This window comes from Ascidiella aspersa, chromosome 4, assembly GCF_963924565.1.
Source record: "Ascidiella aspersa chromosome 4, kaAscAspe10.2, whole genome shotgun sequence".
NCBI lineage: Eukaryota > Metazoa > Chordata > Ascidiacea > Phlebobranchia > Ascidiidae > Ascidiella > Ascidiella aspersa.
Genome location: NC_139450.1, coordinates 14,212,903 through 14,233,259, shown reverse-complemented (window position 1 = coordinate 14,233,259; position 20,357 = coordinate 14,212,903). Strand labels below are relative to the sequence as shown.

The 20,357-nt window shown below is 37.3% G+C and overlaps 2 protein-coding genes across 2 annotated transcripts; both read left to right on the top strand.

Moving 5' to 3' along the window:
- Positions 1-1,434: 1,434 nt before the first annotated feature.
- On the top strand, positions 1,435-6,185 carry LOC146148068 (uncharacterized). Its single transcript, XM_083386376.1, has 7 exons — positions 1,435-1,614; positions 2,892-2,945; positions 3,232-3,276; positions 4,006-4,250; positions 4,561-4,614; positions 4,674-4,727; positions 4,892-6,185. The coding sequence occupies exons 1-7, from the start codon at positions 1,543-1,545 to the stop codon at positions 4,947-4,949; spliced, it is 582 nt and encodes a 193-aa protein (XP_083242502.1). The 5' UTR covers positions 1,435-1,542; the 3' UTR covers positions 4,950-6,185.
- LOC146148067 (uncharacterized) lies at positions 4,906-19,829 on the top strand. Its single transcript, XM_083386375.1, has 33 exons — positions 4,906-4,945; positions 5,041-5,094; positions 5,519-5,572; positions 5,988-6,032; positions 6,100-6,144; positions 6,205-6,258; positions 6,434-6,487; positions 6,922-6,975; positions 7,310-7,363; positions 7,432-7,536; positions 7,753-7,806; positions 8,384-8,437; positions 8,585-8,638; positions 8,703-8,756; positions 8,817-8,867; positions 9,706-9,816; positions 9,947-10,054; positions 10,272-10,325; positions 11,530-11,583; positions 11,667-11,720; positions 12,000-12,053; positions 13,105-13,158; positions 13,312-13,365; positions 13,844-14,005; positions 14,117-14,389; positions 14,505-14,558; positions 14,713-14,742; positions 14,882-14,941; positions 15,891-16,035; positions 16,466-16,572; positions 16,998-17,147; positions 17,447-17,599; positions 17,910-19,829. The coding sequence occupies exons 9-33, from the start codon at positions 7,313-7,315 to the stop codon at positions 18,051-18,053; spliced, it is 2,244 nt and encodes a 747-aa protein (XP_083242501.1). The 5' UTR covers positions 4,906-4,945; positions 5,041-5,094; positions 5,519-5,572; positions 5,988-6,032; positions 6,100-6,144; positions 6,205-6,258; positions 6,434-6,487; positions 6,922-6,975; positions 7,310-7,312; the 3' UTR covers positions 18,054-19,829.
- Positions 19,830-20,357: the final 528 nt, after the last annotated feature.

Here is a 20,357-nt window from a genome sequence, read left to right as displayed (position 1 = left end):
ATTACAACTATATTTGGCAAGCGAAAACACTTTTGACTGAAGTATGTAGTTTCTTTTTATTTCGTAACAGTGCACTTTGTGTGCTCTTTGTTAATTACCGCGACTTAATTATATGTTTTTTATAAAAATACCATTCAGCAAGCTGGATTACTAATAGTTTGGTACAAATAGGCTATAGCGGCCGAAAGGCTAGAAATTTTAAACAGTTTATACTCTCTTCGTATTGTTTAATTCAGGGGTAGAGGCCTACGGTGAGACTACCTTATATGGATTAGTTGTGTTTTTTACATAAAAACAAGTTTATTGTCGCTTTGCTAGATTGGCATAAAAATTAAAAACGAATTGCGTTTATTACTTCGAAATTAAGACATTTAAGGTTGGGAGCCACTAATACGTTTTTCAGTTGTTTAAAGATTTTCTACCTCTTAAAATAATTTTGCTTTTCAGGGTAAATCAGGCCCAAGAGGATTTCAAGGCCCAAAAGGTCGAAAAGGAGAAAGGGTATGTTTTTTTTTACCTCACAGGAATATTGCGGTATTGTTTTGTAAGCCAAGCCCTTGTGTCGTTGTTTCCCGTTACAATATCGCTCGCCAAGTCACGGCGGTGGTCGTGAAATATTTCCTCCTTTCCTATCGCAAAGGCGGCGTATCCTGTTATTCCCTATATATGTTTCATTTACTTGTTTTTGTAGGTTTGCCGGCGATTCGTGGAAGTTTTTGGTCATATGATTAGCGCACAAAAATCGTCACCCACTGAAATGGTGACGCGCGATGTTAAATTCTTAAATGCCTGTGGAACATGTCACTGTCAAAATTACAACTTTACATAACAAACTTAAATTTGGGTACACTATGCACGGATCTGTAATGTAGCTTGATAATAAATTGCAAAGGCAAAAAGGTCGAGTAGATCGACATCATCTTGATTATAGGGCGTTTCAATACGAGCTTTACGGATGATACAAGCTCATATCGAAATGATCTACTCGACCTTTTTGTCTTTGCAATTCATTTTCAAACTTAACTTTCGTTTTATAAATATTCGTAATCGACGCAAACAATCAGCAGTATCGTCGTGCCACTGCCATCAAGCCTCAGCAAAGAAATGTCACTTCTTACAAGCAGAAGCGTCGAGGGTTGCAAGAGGTGTGGTTGGCGCGATACGCTTGTTGAGCTTGCGCCTACCGCGAGAGATCAAAAACATAACGCGAACGCTGGGAGTTAAAGGCGCAGTGCGGCGACCGCAAACGCCTGTTTTTCATTTCGTGGTCAGCCGCCCGGCAACGACAGCGCAGAATAAGGTTGAGGTGAAGTGGCCTCGCGTTGGCAGTCTGGCGTGTTTCCGATCACGGCACTTCGCGCTTGGCTTTTTTCTTCGGAGCTGTGATGTTGCTTTTAAACGCAATCTCAAGTGCAAGGGCCGGGGATGCTCGAAGTCATAGGTGACCGACTCGCCGTCTATGGCGGCCTTGAAATGTGCCGAGCGCATCTGGCGTTACGCTGATATACGGTGATGCGCTCCAGTTAGCATAAAGTGCGTTTCATGTGCATTGCAGTCAGAGAGCAGAAAACGATTAAATGTTGTCACTGGCAAGCTATCTTTATCATTTTCCAGGTATGATTATGGCCATTTTAACTGAGTTTGGGGGTCGACAAGAATTTGTAACCAAAATGGTAGTTTTGTTTTTCGTCAGAGTGGTAAAGTTAACCAAAGGGAAGTTGGCAGCTCGAAACTCTTTGCGTAATATCTCCGGAAGTAAACAAGATATCGATTAGGTTGCTTTGAGTAATGTGTAAAAATTTCTAATCGATATCTTGTTTACTTCCGGAGATATTATGCAAAGAATTTCGAGCTGCCAACTTCCCTTTGGTGTAAAGTTATAGCTATAGAAAGAGAGAAATAGCATGTTAAGTGTTCAAAATGCCTGGAGAAAGGCCAATTGTTGCTGTACAAATAATACACTATATTTTACGTTTGAATAATAAGTTCAAAACTAAATAAGATTTTTATTCCTACGAGACGTTAAAAGCGACATGCTTTATTTTCAAACGTTTCGGCAATTTCTAATGCCCTCATCTGATGATGGTCGCTTTTAACGTCTATTTGGGCCGTTATTTTCACCATTAAACTTATGAACAGATCCGTATATAGTATTCCTACTATTTTTTGGAAATTCATATGGATTATCATTAAAACAATATTTGTTAATAAGTTTTGATAGATAAGATATTTATTTTAATTTAGAAGTTGACGTATCTCTTATTTTTATAAATTTGCGGCAGTAAGCGTACAAATTAAAACTCGTTGGTAATACTTTAATTGGGGGCTTAACACATTGAATAGTACGAACATGTAAGCGGCGTGCAGGAATGCAAAGGTGATTACCTTGTTGTTTTTTCGCCCGTGCTTGAAAGGAACATTGTCCGCGCTTAAACCTGTGTAAAGGCGAATGTTAATTAAACACTGTCGTTTAGATGAGACGGACTTAACGTCGGTGGCTGTGTTTCAGCGCAGGTAATTGCAGGCCCGCGTCCTATGCGTGCAATTTTGGCTGTCTTCGTCAATTACGGGTTTAGCATCCTGTTCAGGCGACTGTGGCCCGAAGCAGAAAAGAGATCTTATCGAGTCAGACGCTGCCTTAAACTCTTGTTCCACTGATGTATATAGACATTTGATGGCGCACATATTTATAGCTATGCACCCTCGACTGCTCGAAAATTACTCGAATTTGTGCGAAAAATAAAATATCCATTATTGTGACCATATGTGTACGCTACACAAGCATAGAGTGTGTTTTGCCTATGTATCAATCTAATTTTACTCAACCGAAACCTTTTTTTATCATCTAAGTATTAATAATTAAGGCCCTAAACTTCTTTTTATTACCCCAGGGTTTCCAAGGCAACAGGGGCAAACCAGGCAGACGAGGAAAAAGAGGAACTCGCGTAAGTTCACCTATGGCCGAGAATATTAAAAATAATATTGTATAAACCTTAAACAACAACTTTAGTAACTTGTGCATATTTATGGCGTAAACCCGGGAATTCTTGCCAAAATTTAAAACAATCTGTCTAGAAATGTGAACAGTTTTCCAAATGGTATATAATTGGAATCTAGTTGTGTACGACAAAATTAGGGGTCGCGTAGGTAAACTGGAAAAGGTGTAACAACCTCAGAAAGATCGGGAACCACTGCTGTAAATGGTTTTGAACGCATGTTTTTACTTTAAAGGGAAAACGAGGGCCGAGAGGAGAAAAGGGTCGAAGAGGACCGCGGGTAAGCGTTTTTTTCTTTCAACAGGTTGTCACCACATCAGATTATTTTCTCAATATGGTTAAACGTACGTACGCTTACACAGTTAAAATCTTAGACATAGACAGCTGAAATATATTGAAGTATTTTGTAAAAGAAATACGAGTTGTTTTCGGTTGCAAAATGGGCCGATATAAACGTTAGTATAATTGGTAAATCTAAAAGTTCAGTGGTCTGTAAACTGTGGATATTAGGCTGTTGACCTTTGAGTCAACTTTAGTGTGCCGCGAGCTATTTATTATTATTTTAGTTTTATGATGTAGATGTGGGCCGTGTGCCGTATTACCATTTTACTATATTATAAAATTTGGTGTGGTGAGTTTTTTTCGGACCTCATTGTTACTTTACATGCCACCAGGCAATGCTCCTAATCTATTGAAGAGTTTTCCTGCCCTGCGCGAACTTTTATCCGTTTTTATTGAATCAATTTAACCCAAAGGTGCTGTGCATGCGAACTATAAACTGATCAAAGTCAAATGTATGGTAAATTAAACTCTAAATGCTGTTATTTTTACCACCTTTTATATATATGCCTCATGCACAATGCCGTCGTGAGTTCACGTAATGAGCCTTCAAAAGTTCTTAAAAGAGTATTTCGGATCACGAGAAAAAAGTTTGCTGACCTCTGGTTAAAAGCGTAACGCTATACAGTGTCCTACTCTTTTGCGGCAAAAAGCTGTTTTTATTTCCCAGGGTAATCGTGGACCTAGAGGAAAAAGAAGAGGACCTGGGCGACTTGGTACAAAGGTTACTTTCACAATAAAAACTTGTCAGCATATTTCGTGTTTTAGATTGTTTTTGGCAACACACTGGGTTTTATTTGTACGTTTACAAGTAAAGAAAGTGCTGCCTCGCAATTTGGCGTTTACTTTACTAAATTATTTTCTTACCAGGGAAAGACTGGTGACGTCGGGGAAGTTGGACCAAGCGGAAAAAAGGTAAGTAATCTGAACGTATGCAAAAATGTCGGATCACATATCAGACACCTCTATCGCGTGAGATATAGAACTTTTCAAACTCCCCTTGTATCTAACTTAATCGAAATAAGGTTCATATTTTTTTTTAATAATACGTGAGATAAGCGACCCAACAAATTTCCACATTTCGTCTTAAAACATCTAACATTTGTGTGTGCTCCCATGTGTTCAAATTTAAAACGTATCATGAAAAACAAATTAACTTACACCTGCTGTTAAAGGTTGTCCAACGTTAATAGATTGTTTAAAAAATGATTACTGTTTTTATTAGGGGCAAAGGGGAGAAGCAGGACCACCCGGAGAGCCTGGCCTCATCGGTGAAAAGGTAAATTAATCGATTGCGTTACGATTTCAATGCTGGTGACCAATATATTCTTTATATAGGGAATTGATGGCGGTAACGGATTGCCAGGCGATCATGGACTCAAAGGCTTTCGTGTAAGATTAAACGATTTGCTATTTGTTATTTAAAAACTAATCTGATTCTCAAAAAAAAAATTGTTTTATTCTTCCACCAAAATATGGGCCTAAATCAATTTATTTTTCTATTTCCTGCTAGTCTTTTAAGCTTGCGAAATCCTTAGTTTTTTTCTTTTTTAAAGGGCTATAGGGGAAAGCCAGGACAACCGGGAGAGCAGGGAAAAGTCGGTGCGTATGTAAGTAAGTAATACTGTGCCTTGGTAGAGTATGTCAGCTTTCTGTTGCGGCCCGGCAAAAACCAGACAGTAATTTGCTCACGTTTGGTGTTCAGGGCCCAACCGGATTATTCGGATCAAAAGGTGAAAAAGGAAAGCCAGGTTTTCCGGTAAGTGACTTTGAACATTTATCAGATGGGAAACGGCGTATCCTGTTATTATTACTCGGGTGTTGCTTACGAATTTCGTAAAAACACAATTCGCCTAATTTCTTAAACTTAAAATATGTTTCTCTACATTAGATTTTTTGGTAAAAAATGAAAAAAATGCAGAACTTTTAAAACAACGCGTTCCGTATGCAGTATTGAATGTACATAGTAGCAATACCTAGTTTGTACTTACGCACACTACGTGGTATTTGGGCCTTAAAAGGTTTCCGCATTTAATATCACTCGAAGCTCTGTAATAAACATCAGGTTTTATATTTGTCGTGTCGCTCAGTATCTGCAAGGACAGGCCATAAGTGTTGTAACTTACTGCTGGCTTCCAGGTTTCTGTTCACCTGTTAACGACAGGCCTCCGTTTGCCTTGCAGGGTCTAATAGGATTACGAGGTCAAACTGGATTTCACGGTCCACCTGGTTTAAAGGTGAGATCGACGTCTAAAGTGGCAAAAACTTTGACAGTTTACGCGCTACCGAACACGAGCTGTCATGTGTGGTGTTAGGTTATTTCTGTTAAAAAATTATTCTCGGGTAATTCACCAGTTGCCATCGAATATTCTCGTACTTCTATGACGTCATTTATATATATTTTGATCAAAACTAAGGTTGTGTAAAGCTAACCTGGTATACTGTATTTTATTCTGTGTGCCACACTTATGTTTTTATATAGAGTATAGTTAAAGAACTTACATACATAGTTCATTTTTTTAATTCCTGTAAAGTTTGGTCAGAAATTTTAGCTACCCAAATCAACGATTGTCTTTATTAACAACTATGTGTATTTAGTACAAACTTATGTAGCGTATTTTTGTTTATTATCAATTTTGGTTTATTCGACAGGGTACACCTGGAAGTGTTGGGCCTGTCGGATTACCGGGACCACATGTAAGTTATTTCAATTTGTTTTATCATAACAATAAAATGTTTAGTAAATAACAACTATTTTTAACAGGGTGAACGTGGCGTTAGAGGATTTCGTGGAATTCGAGGCCCTCATGTAAGATTATTTGAAAAAGTTAGATTGTATTTGACCAAATTAAAGTGTTAGTTATTTTAGGGTGACAGGGGCCTTGACGGAATACCTGGTGCCAAGGGGTCGACCGGCCTGAAGGTAAGACTTTTTTATTTTGCTGTGGTCAAAACAAACTACATTAAAAAAAATCGGCCGTGTATTGTCAAAAGTTGTAAGTATGTATGCAAAAATGAATGAAAGTCGCATGTATAGTACCATCGTATTAAGATAATACACTCGGTTAAATACAAATAATGTTTTGCTGTAAACAAAGGGAGATGATGGAAACTACGGGCGAATTGGAATTCCTGGAATACCTGGGCAACCCGTAAGTGTTTTCTTACATGTTTACAATAAAAATCGTTTTCATCGACGTACTAAACAAAACCCCCACCTCATAAGATTCTTAAAACGAAGATGTTTCCTGCTGAAGAATTTAAAGGCTGATGCTTAGATGCATTCTCGCTAAGCGCAGCATATAATAATAGGCTTTCACGGTTCGTGGAATATGCCGGCCAATTGACATTGGAACAATTGAGTTTGACTTTCCTTTCCCCTTTCAAAGCTAGGAACGTTGTTGTTGAAGATTGAGCCAAGTGTTCCGAAAACAGTAAAGTTATGGTTTGCTTCTGCGGCTTGGACGTTTTTGTCATTGCGGCAAAATGACGTGATAGGTCTAAAAATGAGCTGGAATCGTTTAGAAAGCATAATACTCTTTAACGAAGACATGAGTAAAAACGCAATGCGACCGTGGTTTTACAGGGTGAAGACGGGCCCCAAGGTCCTTCTGGAGGAAAAGGAACAAAAGGTTTCAAGGTAAACTTTGTTTAACAGCGTGACTAACTGACTGTTATTCAATTAAGTTTAATGTGATTTATGATGCTCAGTATTTAGTCTTGTACAGTCAATGTACTAACCTGTTTTCCGAATATTTGTGTAAAGCTGTGTAATGTTTAAAATACAGCTAATATATTTTAAAAAGTGTTAGCCTTTTTACATTTGTGGACGTGAAGTTATTTTATTTGTAATATGTTAAAAACCACTCGCCTTACTCTTTGACGAATGTGATTTCTAAAAGCATTAAAATTGTATAATTAAATGATTGATTCGTATAATTGCTGTTGGAAGCCAAACACACTTTTGTTTGTAGGGCATGAGAGGTCGCATGGGAAGAATGGGACGAGACGGAAGGCCAGGTGACCTGGTACGTTTAAACGTTTTTACAATTGAGGTATAAATGTGACATTTTACCTGTTTGTGTACGCTATTTAGGGACCAATTGGACCCAAAGGAGTAGGCGGACCAAAGGGAAGGAAGGGCCAAAAAGGAGCAGTTGGTCTAGACATCTTGGGAGAGCAAGGACCCCAGGGAGTCACGGTATACACTAATATGTAGATCCCAGTTGTGACAACAAAGTAGTAAATAGTTAGATATGTTAATACAGATAAGTGGACAAAAAAAAGAAACCTTACTGTACATTGACATCAGTGGCAGTTATACTATCTTGAAGATTTTAATTATGAAACATTTTTTAATATTGCGCAATACTTTACCGAGAATTAACACATTTGTTTTTATCATTTTTATATTTAGGGTGAAATCGGGGTGAGGGGTGCAGTTGGAAGAAGAGGTTTAAATGGTTTACCGGTAAAAAAATGTTGTGATCTTTGTATTTATATATATGTAATTACTCTGTTTCATCTTTCTTTTGCTGAAAAATTGACGCTTCATTCGCCACCAAGCATACATGTGTTCAACATTACGAAACTGACTAATAATAATTCAACGTGAAGGCTTATTTTATCTGATAGTTTCAGGGTTTAAAGTCTCAAGATTGTCATGCCGTACGTGCTTGTGTAATGCTTTTTGATGACCTGGGTAAATTTAAAATAATGACTTTACCGCTAACCCAAGGCCTAGGTAGTTAATTGGCCATCATATATTTTGTAGAATTTGCGAACAGTGAACGAATAAAACGTTACAAAACAGCTGCTAAACGTTAAGTTAAAGCGATCCATGATTGTCACGAAGTCTATTATTTGGAAATGTTTTACCATGACTTAAAAAGTCGTGCCACTTTCCCTGTCGAAAGTTATGTAAAATCACAAATATTTCGATTGCAAAACGCGATTTATTTTAGGATGTATAACTTGGATATCTGTAAAAGTATCTGTAAAGCGGTTTTACGTTGTGTGTTTATCTAAGAATGTTTTTTACAACGCAGGGACGCCTGGGGATTGTTGGAATATCTGGAGAAACTGGGCCTAAAGGTTACAAGGTGATTATAGTCGTAAGCGACTTCTATTAGATAATGCTTTCTTAGTTTTTATTTGTCCGCATGTATAGGTTCGATTCATTATAATTACAGCTATAAAAGTTTGTTAACGGTTCTATTAATGGTTAATTGTATATATGTTACACCCAGGGTGATAAGGGAGCAACAGGATTACCAGGAGTTTCCCTATTTGTTGGACCACAGGTATTACTGCTTTTATATAATATAACTTGTCTCATGCAATATTTAATGTTCGTTTATTATGAAGGGAGATATGGGACCCATGGGCCAAAAAGGAGAAAAGGGAAATCCCGGGCGCTCGGTGAGTCTAATTTGTGTTTCAGGCACCTGATATGAACGTTAACGTTTCACTTTTTGTCAGATTAAAGGAATTGTTGGAATTAATGGGCCTCCTGGACTTAAAGGACCGCAGGTAAGACGACGTGTTTTACTCTTTGAAAACTACCGTTCGGTTACGACGTGATTAATACAGCCGAACGCTTATGCTCAGTGTCGTAAACAATTATTTTGATATGACCTTATTCCAGTCAAGTCAAGTGTTTTTTTAAAGACGAATAAGTCAAGTTCCACTCAAAGTTATCAGTAACCCAAGACAAGTCCCAGTCAAATAATTGTTTTTTTGTGTTATAAAAACCAAAAAATTAAACAATTGAAATTGGTAAACTCATTCTATTATTATGAGCAATAACTCTATCCAACCAAAACAAGCAAATTTACCACGAAATTGGTTTTACGTGCATGAATATAAATACCCAAATTACAGGAAAAAAATTATTTGATGAAAACACTTCCTTTTAACCTAAGTCTTTTGACTTTAGGACAAGTCAAGTCATTTTTCCGTAACACTTAAGTCAGGCCAAGTCACTTGAAAACAGTGTCTGAATTTCATTTGAGTCCGCTATTGTTGTCATTGACATTGTTGTCAAGTTATAACAACACTGCTAATGCACATAAATCAGTAAAGGTGTGGATGCTTAATATTTGTGAAAAAAAATAGTATTTCTCGAAAGCCACCTCGCCCTATCGTGGTTATATTTTACCCGGGTCAACTCAACCTCTTTGCATTCACCATGAAATAATCTGCAAACTCTCGTTAAGTCGGTAAGGTTTATAGCTAAACTTGAACTATTTTATTGCGTTATAAAACACTTGTCATTGTTCTACAGTAGACGTTAATTTTCGCGTTGACCTTATGCTGTCAAATTTCCGTTTTTTGCATAACGTAATGTTAAGTCTAGTTCTCCTATCAGGGAGGTTCCGGAATTCAGGGTCCTCCTGGCATACCTGGAGATCCAGGAAGCAAGGGCCAACCAGGCAGAGTAGGAAAAAGTGGAGAACTTCAAGGAAGCGTTGGTGTAAAGGTAAATTTATCCACTTTTCTCTTATATTAATATTTTAGCTATACCGTTACTTTCGAATTTACGTCAGAAACATTGTTTGTATTGTATTACAATACTGTCCACATAAATAAACATCCCTGTCTTTTAACAGGGAAATACCGGGATGATGGGGTCCAAAGGAATCCGCGGTAGTCCCGGTGTAGTTGGAATTCCCGGGACAGACGGGCCAAAAGGTCCACGAGGTACAAAAGGTAAAACGGTAAGTTTCCCTAAAGAATATCATTCGTTCGATCAATCATAACTTTTTTCCAGCATAGTCCCTTATGCGAAGCTAAACGTTCGATTAAATATATGTCGAGTTGCGTAGTTTATGGTATTTATACTCCCAAGGTATCGTTAACCGCTCTCCCGTGCTATCGTAAAACGGTGAAGCCATTTCCGCATTTAACCGTCGTCAAATTATTTTTATGTTCCAGGGAATCGTCGGAATGAACGGAAAGCCAGGAGAGTCGGGAAACATCGGAGCCAGGGTTTGTATAGCTTAGTTCTGCTTGTGCGACATTCTTCTCCTATGTTTATATCTGTGTACCCAAACTGATTGCAGTGGTGATACAAGGAACGGAAATGAGCCGTTGGTAATGTATTTTTGTCCAGCGGTTCGTTCGTTCCTTTTTGTCACGTCTGTTCAAAACAACCATATACTTCAGGATGATTCCCGGTCGTAGGTTTCATTTAGTTCGCACCTGAACAAAATAATTTTTTATGTGTCAAAATAGTTTAGGGAAACACCTACCTACACTAAAAGATATCTTAAATATGCATGTTTCAAGTTAGACTAAATTATTTCTAAAAATATGCTTATTGTTTGATAAAGATATGATATTTTATTTTTGTAAAAGCGTTTTGCTGTGCGACTCCTTTTGACAAAATACAAATTATGGACTACGTTAAAAAATACTAGCTATAGCTACAAGGGCGGGCAACTTCTCCAGTCGGCGGGCCTGATATGGTATAATTAAGTACTTGCTGGGCCGGATTACTGTATTGATACAATAATCGTACTGCCATAGCTTGCATGTTTTGTCGCATAATGGCGGCTAATGTTGTAAAAAGTGCTTGGACATCCAATCCTTGTTAAATTTGCGACACTCCTTGTCAACTTAACGTTTATTGGCAAAATTTAAGGGAAAATATTGATGTAAATTCTAAATCTAATTTGTGAACACAAAACAAGACCTAAAAAGCAACAATACCTAAAGCTTAAAAATAAAAATACCATAGTATTAAAGCCAAATATGCCACAGGGTAAGAACTTAATCGTCTGAATAAGACATAAATCTGTCGGAATAACGCCTAAATAACGCCTGAAATTGTAGAAAGTAGGTATGGGACCTGTGACGATTGGCCGTTTTGTTGTCGAATTTTAGGCGCACTAGGTTAAAGGGCGCCGCTGTTTTGGCACCTGAGTTTTTGGACCTTCGGGGTTATTGGTGGGGAATAGGTAAGGTTAGAAATTGAGTTAGAGTGGAAATTATTAGAGGAGTTAGTGATGTACTTAGAGGTGGGGTTTAGGGTCAGGTAAAATTTTTTAAAGATCTAATTCCGGTCAACCCAAACAAAGTAAAGAAAACTGTATTTTGTTATATACAGCTGACTAAGAAACACTCCTCTGTGTAAAATTTCCGAAAGTTGCTCGTTACTCTGGCTTTACTATATATTTCTTTTGATTTTCAGGGAACGAAAGGTGTTAGAGGTAAAAAGGGCAACACCGGCAAAAAGGGTCTCTCGGTACGTAACATGTGCGCGTGTTTAATCGTTGTTGTCGCAAACATCGTATGTTTTGTCCAACGCTTTTGTGCTTTATTGCTCAGGGTGAAATGGGACAAGTGGGCATCAAAGGTCCACCAGGAAAACCTGGGGCAGAGGTATGCGGATTCTTGGTTGTTTTTTCAGCACAGCTCATTCTACATCATATAAACATTTATCAAAATAAATTTTAAATAGTATTTGCCCAGTGTTCGATATACCTTCAAGTTACACGTTAAATATCACTTTGTCTCTTTAAACGTGTGTTTGTAGGCCTATACAATGGAATATAGGTTATAAAATATATATATATTTATATAATTATATGAAGTGTTCAAATTGGTGCTGCTTATGCACTTCATTAAATAAAACAAAACATTTAAATTTTAAAATTTTAGGGCAAGCCTGGAAAAAGGGGTTTGATGGGGAAAAAAGGCTCTTCCGGACCAAAGGTAAAATAAAACAAGGATGTATTTAGGGTTGTCCGATACTTGGTATTTAATTCCGATACCCGATATTTTGAACAAATGTTCCGCGATTCGATCCGATCTCAAACGACGTCATTACTATCTTCAAGCAAGTAAAATAGATAAATTTAAATCGTTATAAGGCGTTTATGTTCACGTTGTTAGCCCCAATTTTTTTTAAGTTTTGTTACCTCCATTTTTTGACAAATTTTTACTTCCAATGAAGAAATCGCTGCATTGGATCCCAAAGCATGGTTGAAAGAGATATATAACTGAAACCTCCCTAGTATCCGACGAATGCCGATACTTTCACTTGGCATCTCCACCCAATCCGTTAGAAATTAGTGCATTTCTAAGCAAAAAGGTCTACGACAATTAGGGCATCCAAATGGCAGAAAAGTCTGGACTTTTAGACCTTGAGGTCGTGGCAATGTACTAATTTAGACCTTCAGGTAAACTCGCGGCGTAGGTAAATTGAAAATATTCGCTAAAAAATTAACAAAAGATTACAAAAAGTGTGAGATGGCATTACTAACACTTGACCCACCCGAACCCAAACGCTAACCCGAACCCTAATCCAAATAAAATGCGTTAATGTAATAATTATTAGAATGCTGGGAAAAAAAAACTTTCGGTGGGCATAAGATAGTTTCTCATCCGTGGTATATAGGATTGTTACGTTACAAAATGAGATAAAGCGTTTATGTAATTATTAATTCAACGCACATTATTTGGGTTCGGCCAGGTGCTGGTTTGGGTTTAGGTGGGTCAAGTAATTAAACTTAATCTTTTTAAGTTGTTAAGTCAAATTAGTCTATTGTCCGAGACCTCAAAGTCTAAAAGTCGGACTTTTTGATTCTTTGGATGCACTAATTGTCGTAGACCTTTTTGCTTAGAAATGTACTAATTTCTAAGGGATCGGGTGGCTATCGGGGATCCCTAGTTATTTTTTTTCCGATCAGTTACTGTGGACCGGGTATTCTACTTTATGGTTTTAAAATATTTTCTCATAAAAAAAATCCTTGATTTTGTTCAGGGTGATGTTGGATTAAATGGATTAAAAGGTCCCAACGGAATGAACGGATCAATTGTGAGTTCAAGTCTGATCTTTAAACACAATACCAGTGAAAAAAGTAAAATAAGTAACTAAAAGTCTCAAGCCAATATTTTCTTATTAAAAGCAAAATTTAGTTAAAAGCTCGACATCGCAGAAACAATTGCTTTAAAACTTTATACATTACAGGGTGCTGTTGGAACCCCGGGGAAAAGGGGTATCACTGGACTAATGGGAATAAAGGTAATAATGATTTAGTTTTAAGAAAAAATACGTATTACCTAATTTAAAACCTTTTGCGCAATGTGTGTATTCAAAACGTTGTGATGAATATAACACAATTCAAGTGTAACTCCACTACCTGTTTGTATTGGCTCTGCTAGCAGTTAACTTGGTATAACAAGCCTGGCATTTCAAGAACCCCCTACTTGATCATATCAATCTGGCATGTCGTGTATTTTGATTGTATATCGATCTGCAAATCTTACTGTGCATTCCGTCCCCAATTGACTGAACACCTTTATTCCCTCTATTATACTAAATTCACGAATATTATAATAACTTGAGCTTATATTTTTTATTTGGTCTGAGTTTAGAAATGGCAACCTATAGAACTACACTTGACCGGATAACCTTTAAAATTATTTGTTTTTGCTTTCGGATAATTAACGTATATTCCAAAGCTTTAAATAAAAAAAAACGGTCGTTCTGATTATTGCAGGGCCCAGACGGCTTGACCGGTATGCCTGGTCCGGTTGGCCACAGCGGGCACCCAGGTGAAATCGGTGTCAAAGGTGCGCAAGGTTCGAGAGGTACCCTCGGCGCCAAAGGACCCCCGGGACAGAAAGGCGGATTGGGACCAAAGGGATGGCCTGGAGAAAAGGTGTTTTATGCTCGCTTTTTTATGCCTACATTATTAAGCGAGTAATTTTGCTAAAATTTGAGAGTGGCAATTCACGTTTACGTTCTATTCACGCCACATCTCTTCTCACAGGGTACGCGTGGAAGCCGTGGCAGCACTGGCCCGAAAGGAAAAGCAGGCAAAATCGTATGTAATACTTATCGGTCACTGTTCATAGTGTTTATTAAGACGTTTTTTTTTATAACCACGTCATCTCTTTTACGCCTTCAATCTTCTAAGTTTATCTTCAGCTATTATATCGACTATATTTTTAAGGGTGAAGACGGGTCACCTGGGAATGCTGGTTTAAAAGGCTCCATTGGGCCTCAAGGACCTAAAGGTCCCAATGGATTACAAGGTTTGCAGGTAAGATGCATCTGTAATCTTATGGTGTTGTAATCTTTGTTGCATTATCTGCTAAAACACTTGTCTTATCCCAACAACTATGTTAATACGCCTTTTGGGAATTGTATTCTCACAGGGAAAAATCGGTCCGAAGGGCTATCCCGGAAAACGCGGAAAGAGGGGAAAACCAGTGAGTGATTTTGTACTTTTTCTACATCTTTTTGGTAGAATTTAACCGCTACATAATTGGTTTAATGGCAAGCTTAAGCCCATAGTTTACATGGCAAACCCTCAATGTGTCTTTTTGCATTTTACGCGACATTTGCTCTCTTTTATTGCTACAGGGAAAACGTGGTACCTCCACAGAAACTCTGGTAAGTATAGTTAGTTGTTATTGCAAACATTTTAAAAGTATATTTTGGTTAAGTCTTGTTTAAGGTTTTACACCATTCATAATATATTAATAGGGAGTCTTTGATTTAACACCCTAAATTATTTTTTTGTAATTTTTAGAAAAAATCTGTGGATGACGTCGTTGATAGAGCAATGAAGCACTTTAACCAAGCAAAAAATGTAACTAAGTGGTGCCATTGTTATTAATTACAATTTATTAATAGCCATAACAATCTTTACCGAGGTATTTGTGCCAAGTTTTAATACATGACTTGCCAAGTTTAAATACATGACAATACGGTATGCCCTTCATACTAAATCACGACTCTTTATATTAGACACCGGGCTCCTTTTGGTCGTTGTTTTTTACACCGCAAGGAAGGGGTATTATTTTCTATTCGCTTAAGCAGTGATTCTCAACCATTCGTAGTTTATGCCTCCCTTCCATGGGCTCTCACCCTTCGAGCCACATGCCATTCTTCAAATATTTAGTTTTATACGGTCCTTACGTACAAGTTGTATTTTAGTTTTTCAAATGTCAAATTCTCTTGTGTTTTTCTAAGAACTTTCGTCAGCCTAAACAGGCCGTGCTTCTCACGGCATCAGTTCCATAACATCTAAGGGGCGACTTTTGTCTCCTTACCGTTCAAAGTGTTTTTGCTTGATATCCGTTGTATATTTGAGACTTATTTTATGGAGGCACGTTTTTACCATGCCTTCAAACAAAATTTCGGGATCCACCCGTGGTCAGAATATATTTCCCTTTGTTTTACTTGAATGTACCCTATACGCGATATTGTTAGTGTGCAACATCGACAATAATAAATCTAGCTGATCAAAGCTATGTGTAACGGAGGTCGCACAGTGATATTTATGTTTACCCACATGTAAGATGTTACTCTTTATGGTTAACCTGTTAAGATATATGGTGTCTTCTATCTGTCTCTCTGGTCACCGCTGGTTTAGGTATTATTATCAGTTGTTATCTCGAAGAAATCCAAATGATAAAGCACGACTTTTATAGGGTTACAGTCAAAGATAAAATCAGCAAATATTTTGTTTTTATGGATACAAAACAATTTAAAATAACTCTATGACTATTACCAATGTTTATTTTTGCTTTTATCAGAATTCGTTGCGCAAGCGGCTGCGCTCCAAACTATTCGATGTGACACTGGACGTGGCGAAAATGCACCTGGCCCCTCTAGGAACCGATGAATTTCCTGCTCGCACTTGCCGCGACCTCCTCGTTTCGCGTCCTGGCTTGAGAGACGGTATTTTTTGCACGCCATTCGCCAGTAGAGAATCAATTAAAAAAAAACAGCTAAATTTACAAACCCTTTTTAATTTACCAAAACTTCCGCAATCAATCACGTTTGCTATCGTGGTAAATATTTATTTTTTGTTGTATGCTTTTTGCAAGGGTATGCTAAAACAATATGCTGTACACAGAAATTGTGGTTTGCACGTGTTTAAATAATTGCTTATCTATTGAAAGGAAAGTAAGAAAATATGTCCATTTGATGTACTTAGCCGTACTTGCAACCAGGGAAGTTATTTTGGTAAACCCTAGTTTCAGCGCCACAACCCAATGTATCGAGGTATTTTCTTGTGCACCTTGGGCAGATCCCATACTTGGATTAGACTATCGGCAACTTGCATAGCCAGAAAACAATCTATCCAACAGTTTGTTTATTTTTACAGGGTACTACTTCATTGACCCTAACGAGGGCTGTTCCCGTGATGCCATACTGGCATTCTGCCGATTTTCTGCTGGGGGCTCAACTTGCATTAATCCCAAGAAAAATGAGGTTTGAACTAAAAACATGTAGAAATAAAGATAGAACAATACTTTATTCGACTTTATTTCGACAAAATCTCGAACTGCCAAACCAGTGCACTGAAAAACACGTATAAACCTGTAATTCGGTCATTCATACAATATGTTTACCACACATTATTTTTTAGCCCACTGGCTCACATCTCTTAAAATGTGCTGTTCCTTTGTCATAAGCTCTGATAAAATGGTCACGTTTCATAAAATACGTCACAAGTCGCTGAAGGTATAGTAAAAGCAACACATTTGAGTTTAAAATGTAAAATAGTTAAAACATTATGTGCTTATGTCCCCCGAAGCCCGTCTATAAAGCCGTTGAACATTTCTAGACTGATAAGTGGATCAAAATCATTATTCTTAAACCCTAGTTTTAAATTCCTAACATGTATAGTATTTTAGGTCGACTTCAAGCAATGGAAGGTGCCAATTAAGCGTAAGGGGCGGCGGTACACTTGGTGGCGCAAATACGCTGGAGGACACGCTTTCACTTATTCTGCGAACCGAGTCCAATTCAAGATACTGCGCCATTTCAGTCACCAAGCAAGTCAGGTAAAAAGGCAATTCACAACACTGCAAGGATTCCTTTTTTATGGCCTATTAATATAATATAATGAACAGTAACTATTAAATATGTGGTAATTTCGCCAAATTTCGCCATACAATGACAAACCATAAAAGCAAATGATAAATCTGTTTTCTAATGTCCTGCAAAACTAAAAAAATCAGTTCTAAAACTATCATTTTGTATACTTATGCGCACACTACCCATGGTCTATAGATTTACAAGCAATAAACATTTTGTTTGGCGCTTGGCAAAGTGCGTGCGATTGCAAGAAGTTGTTTTGCAGGAATTTTCGTTTTCGTGTCTCGGAGTTGTAGCGGCCAACGACGCACAAGCGAACAGTTACGCCAACGCTATTAAGTTCAGAGGCTACGACGGCAAAGTGCACAAGCTCATGGACGGCGAAGCGTCTTATCATATCACCCACGATGGGTGCCAGGTAGCCTACTCAATGCGCGTGCCGTTAACTATATTTTATTACAACTACTGTTTTGTGTAACTCGAATATCCAAACTCTTCTGGGTTATCAATCTACAACCAAAACAAAGAATAACAAGATTTTACAAGCAAGTTAAAAAACTAAACGGACATAATACATTTTGATTTGTTTAATAAAATAGTTTTGTGATTAAACTACCGACGAAGCTTCTCATAATAATCTGCGTGATTTTTCTATATGCTATGCCACTCATTAGGAAAGGCACGCTGACACGACGTAGTTAACTATATTTTGCTATTGAATTCGCCAGCACAAGATTATGGAACCAGAGACAACGGACTTCACGATCAAAACGAAAGATCTTACCTTATTACCCGTCCGAGATTTCGCCGTCGCCAACGTTCAAGAGAGGAACAAGTTTGGTCTAGTTATCGGCCCTGTATGCTTCTTATGACCGCGGGCTGACAGGATAAGGTTTGACGTCCAGCCATCTTCGTTGACAATTTACTTTTGTTTTTTTTCAAGACATCGCACTTATTATATTGTTGTTGCTCATTCATATTTCGCGACTATACGTAACATTGATTAACATACTTTTGTCTAGCGTAGAGTTGTGGAATTTTTAGTGATTTAGAATGAGGTTGACTTGTCTTGGACTTGGGGGTGTGTTTAAAAACTTCACGGTATTGAATCGTACCAGAAACTTTTGCATTTGAAATATAGAGTTACATGTTATTGTTGTCTTTAAAACAGTATAATATATATCTGCAAAAAAACACTGATATTAAATGGTATCTGTGCTTACGTTGGGCATGTTTGGTACAAGTGGTACAGCAATTACAAGTGACCAGCAAAACACATTTATACATTTTCAGAGTACTTTTCGACCAAGTTATTGTTAGATTAACCAAACAGCTAAGGAAACAAAATACACGAATGTAGTGCTATTTGGTTTTACCCTTATATTTCAATTGACAGAAGTTGCAGCACGGCAATAAAATTTGGCAACTTTCATTGACCAAGCAATAACTTGCACCTCAATTGCGAGATCACTGTGTTGCCTGTCTTGCGAAAACTTAATGCGTTGTTCTTTTGTACAATGCAAATAGAACGGTAATGACTTTGACTAAGAATAAATGGTACGATATGTGTGTTATGTCAAAAATCCTTTTTACGTCCTTCCGACGCACAACAGATAATATTATGATTCACGCAAACTTAAATGTATTTTTAGAAAATAACAACATGTTGCAAGTATTGGTATAACAAACACTTCTGATTGTAAATTATATTGTTAAACAACATTTATTTTCGAATTTCTGATTTTTATGCTTAATAATTCGGAAGATGTTTTTCTCATCATCTGTTGTCTAGCCGTTGTATTTTTAAATACCCACAATATTAGGCTTTAAGTTCTATTCTTTGTGTTTTGTTCGCCTTGACACCACGGTTCCTTGTACTTCAGCATATGTTTCGTATTTTTTTATGTTTTAAATTGCCATATTGAACCTGAAACCAAACTTAAGTTTAATACTGCGGCTATGTGTTATGCAATATATATATGTATTATATATATTCTTTATGACAATTCTAGTATATTCACACTGAATGCCAAATACATGTTTCTCTGCATACCTATACCTACACGATTTTTGTGTCAAGTCTATCACGCTCGCAAAGCACATTTACCTGGACGAAATCCAAATAAAGTGGTTTATATCAGGCATTTTCATGTGGCGCTCCTGGACCAAAGGGAAGAAAGCAGCTCGAAATTCTTTGCGTAATATCTCCGTAAGTGAACAAGATGTCGATCAGAAATTTTTACACAAAGTTAGGCTACTTTGAGTGATATGTAAAAATGTTGACTGTAAATCTTCTTTATTTCTGGAGTTATGGGACTTTTGCTTTTTTGCCCTGTTTGAAATTATCGACATTTATGAATTTTTGAAGAAATATTAATAACTTATCCCCGAATAATTGGCAGTCGAGCCATATCTCATTTTGAAGAATAGACTCGTAGCTATCACCCTATGAAAGTCACTTAGGGCACATTTTAATTTTAAGTCCAAATATTACTGAATATTAATATTTTAATGTATTTTTTAAAAAAAAGTCTGATGGCTGGCTAGCTTATGTTGCCTTGAGTAATGTGTAAATATTTTTGATCGATATCTTGTTTATTTACGGAGATGTTACGCAAAGAATTTCGAGCTGCTGACTTCCCTTTGGTCTCTCCTGGTGCCTCTCTTGTGGCAAACTGATAAAACGCGGCGGTAAATATATTGCTAAGTTGAGCGACTCGTAAATAGAACACAAAATATTCTTAAGACGCTACACTATTCCTTAAAAGAAAAGACTTTATTCCGGTACCGATACAGTACATCTTCAGGGGCTACAACAATTGGTAAGCGAGACATATAAGCATTTTGTGCAGTGGCTACAGTGTACTTTGAGTCATTCGATAAATTCTAAAGCAGCCTTTCTTAACCTGGGGTAAATTTACCCCTGGGGGTAAATTTCCTCACTTTAGGGGGTAAATTAGCTATCAATAAAAAAATCCAATAAAAATAGCTATCAATAAAATCAGCTGACGAGACAGAAAAATAGTGCCAGCTGTAGGTATTGGTAGCATAGTTTCCTAGAACTGTTTTTTTGAAGCTAGCCTAATACCCTATTGATTTTTTATCGCCTTGCATCGATAACGTTATGCTTCGCTAATTGATAATTTTTTTAGTTTTTTGGCAATATCCTTATCTCT

Bases quoted from the DNA above. Each gene is read 5' to 3' on its own strand.
- LOC146148067 (XM_083386375.1), top strand. From the start codon at position 7,313: ATGAGAGGTCGCATGGGAAGAATGGGACGAGACGGAAGGCCAGGTGAC. The intron at 14,559-14,712 runs GTGAGTGATTTT...TTATTGCTACAG, and splicing joins GCGGAAAGAGGGGAAAACCA to GGAAAACGTGGTACCTCCAC. The intron at 17,148-17,446 runs GTAAAAAGGCAA...GTTGTTTTGCAG, and splicing joins TCAGTCACCAAGCAAGTCAG to GAATTTTCGTTTTCGTGTCT.
- LOC146148068 (XM_083386376.1), top strand. From the start codon at position 1,543: ATGTGCATTGCAGTCAGAGAGCAGAAAACGATTAAATGTTGTCACTGG. The intron at 4,251-4,560 runs GTAAGTAATCTG...TGTTTTTATTAG, and splicing joins TTGGACCAAGCGGAAAAAAG to GGGCAAAGGGGAGAAGCAGG. The intron at 4,728-4,891 runs GTAAGATTAAAC...TCTTTTTTAAAG, and splicing joins ATGGACTCAAAGGCTTTCGT to GGCTATAGGGGAAAGCCAGG.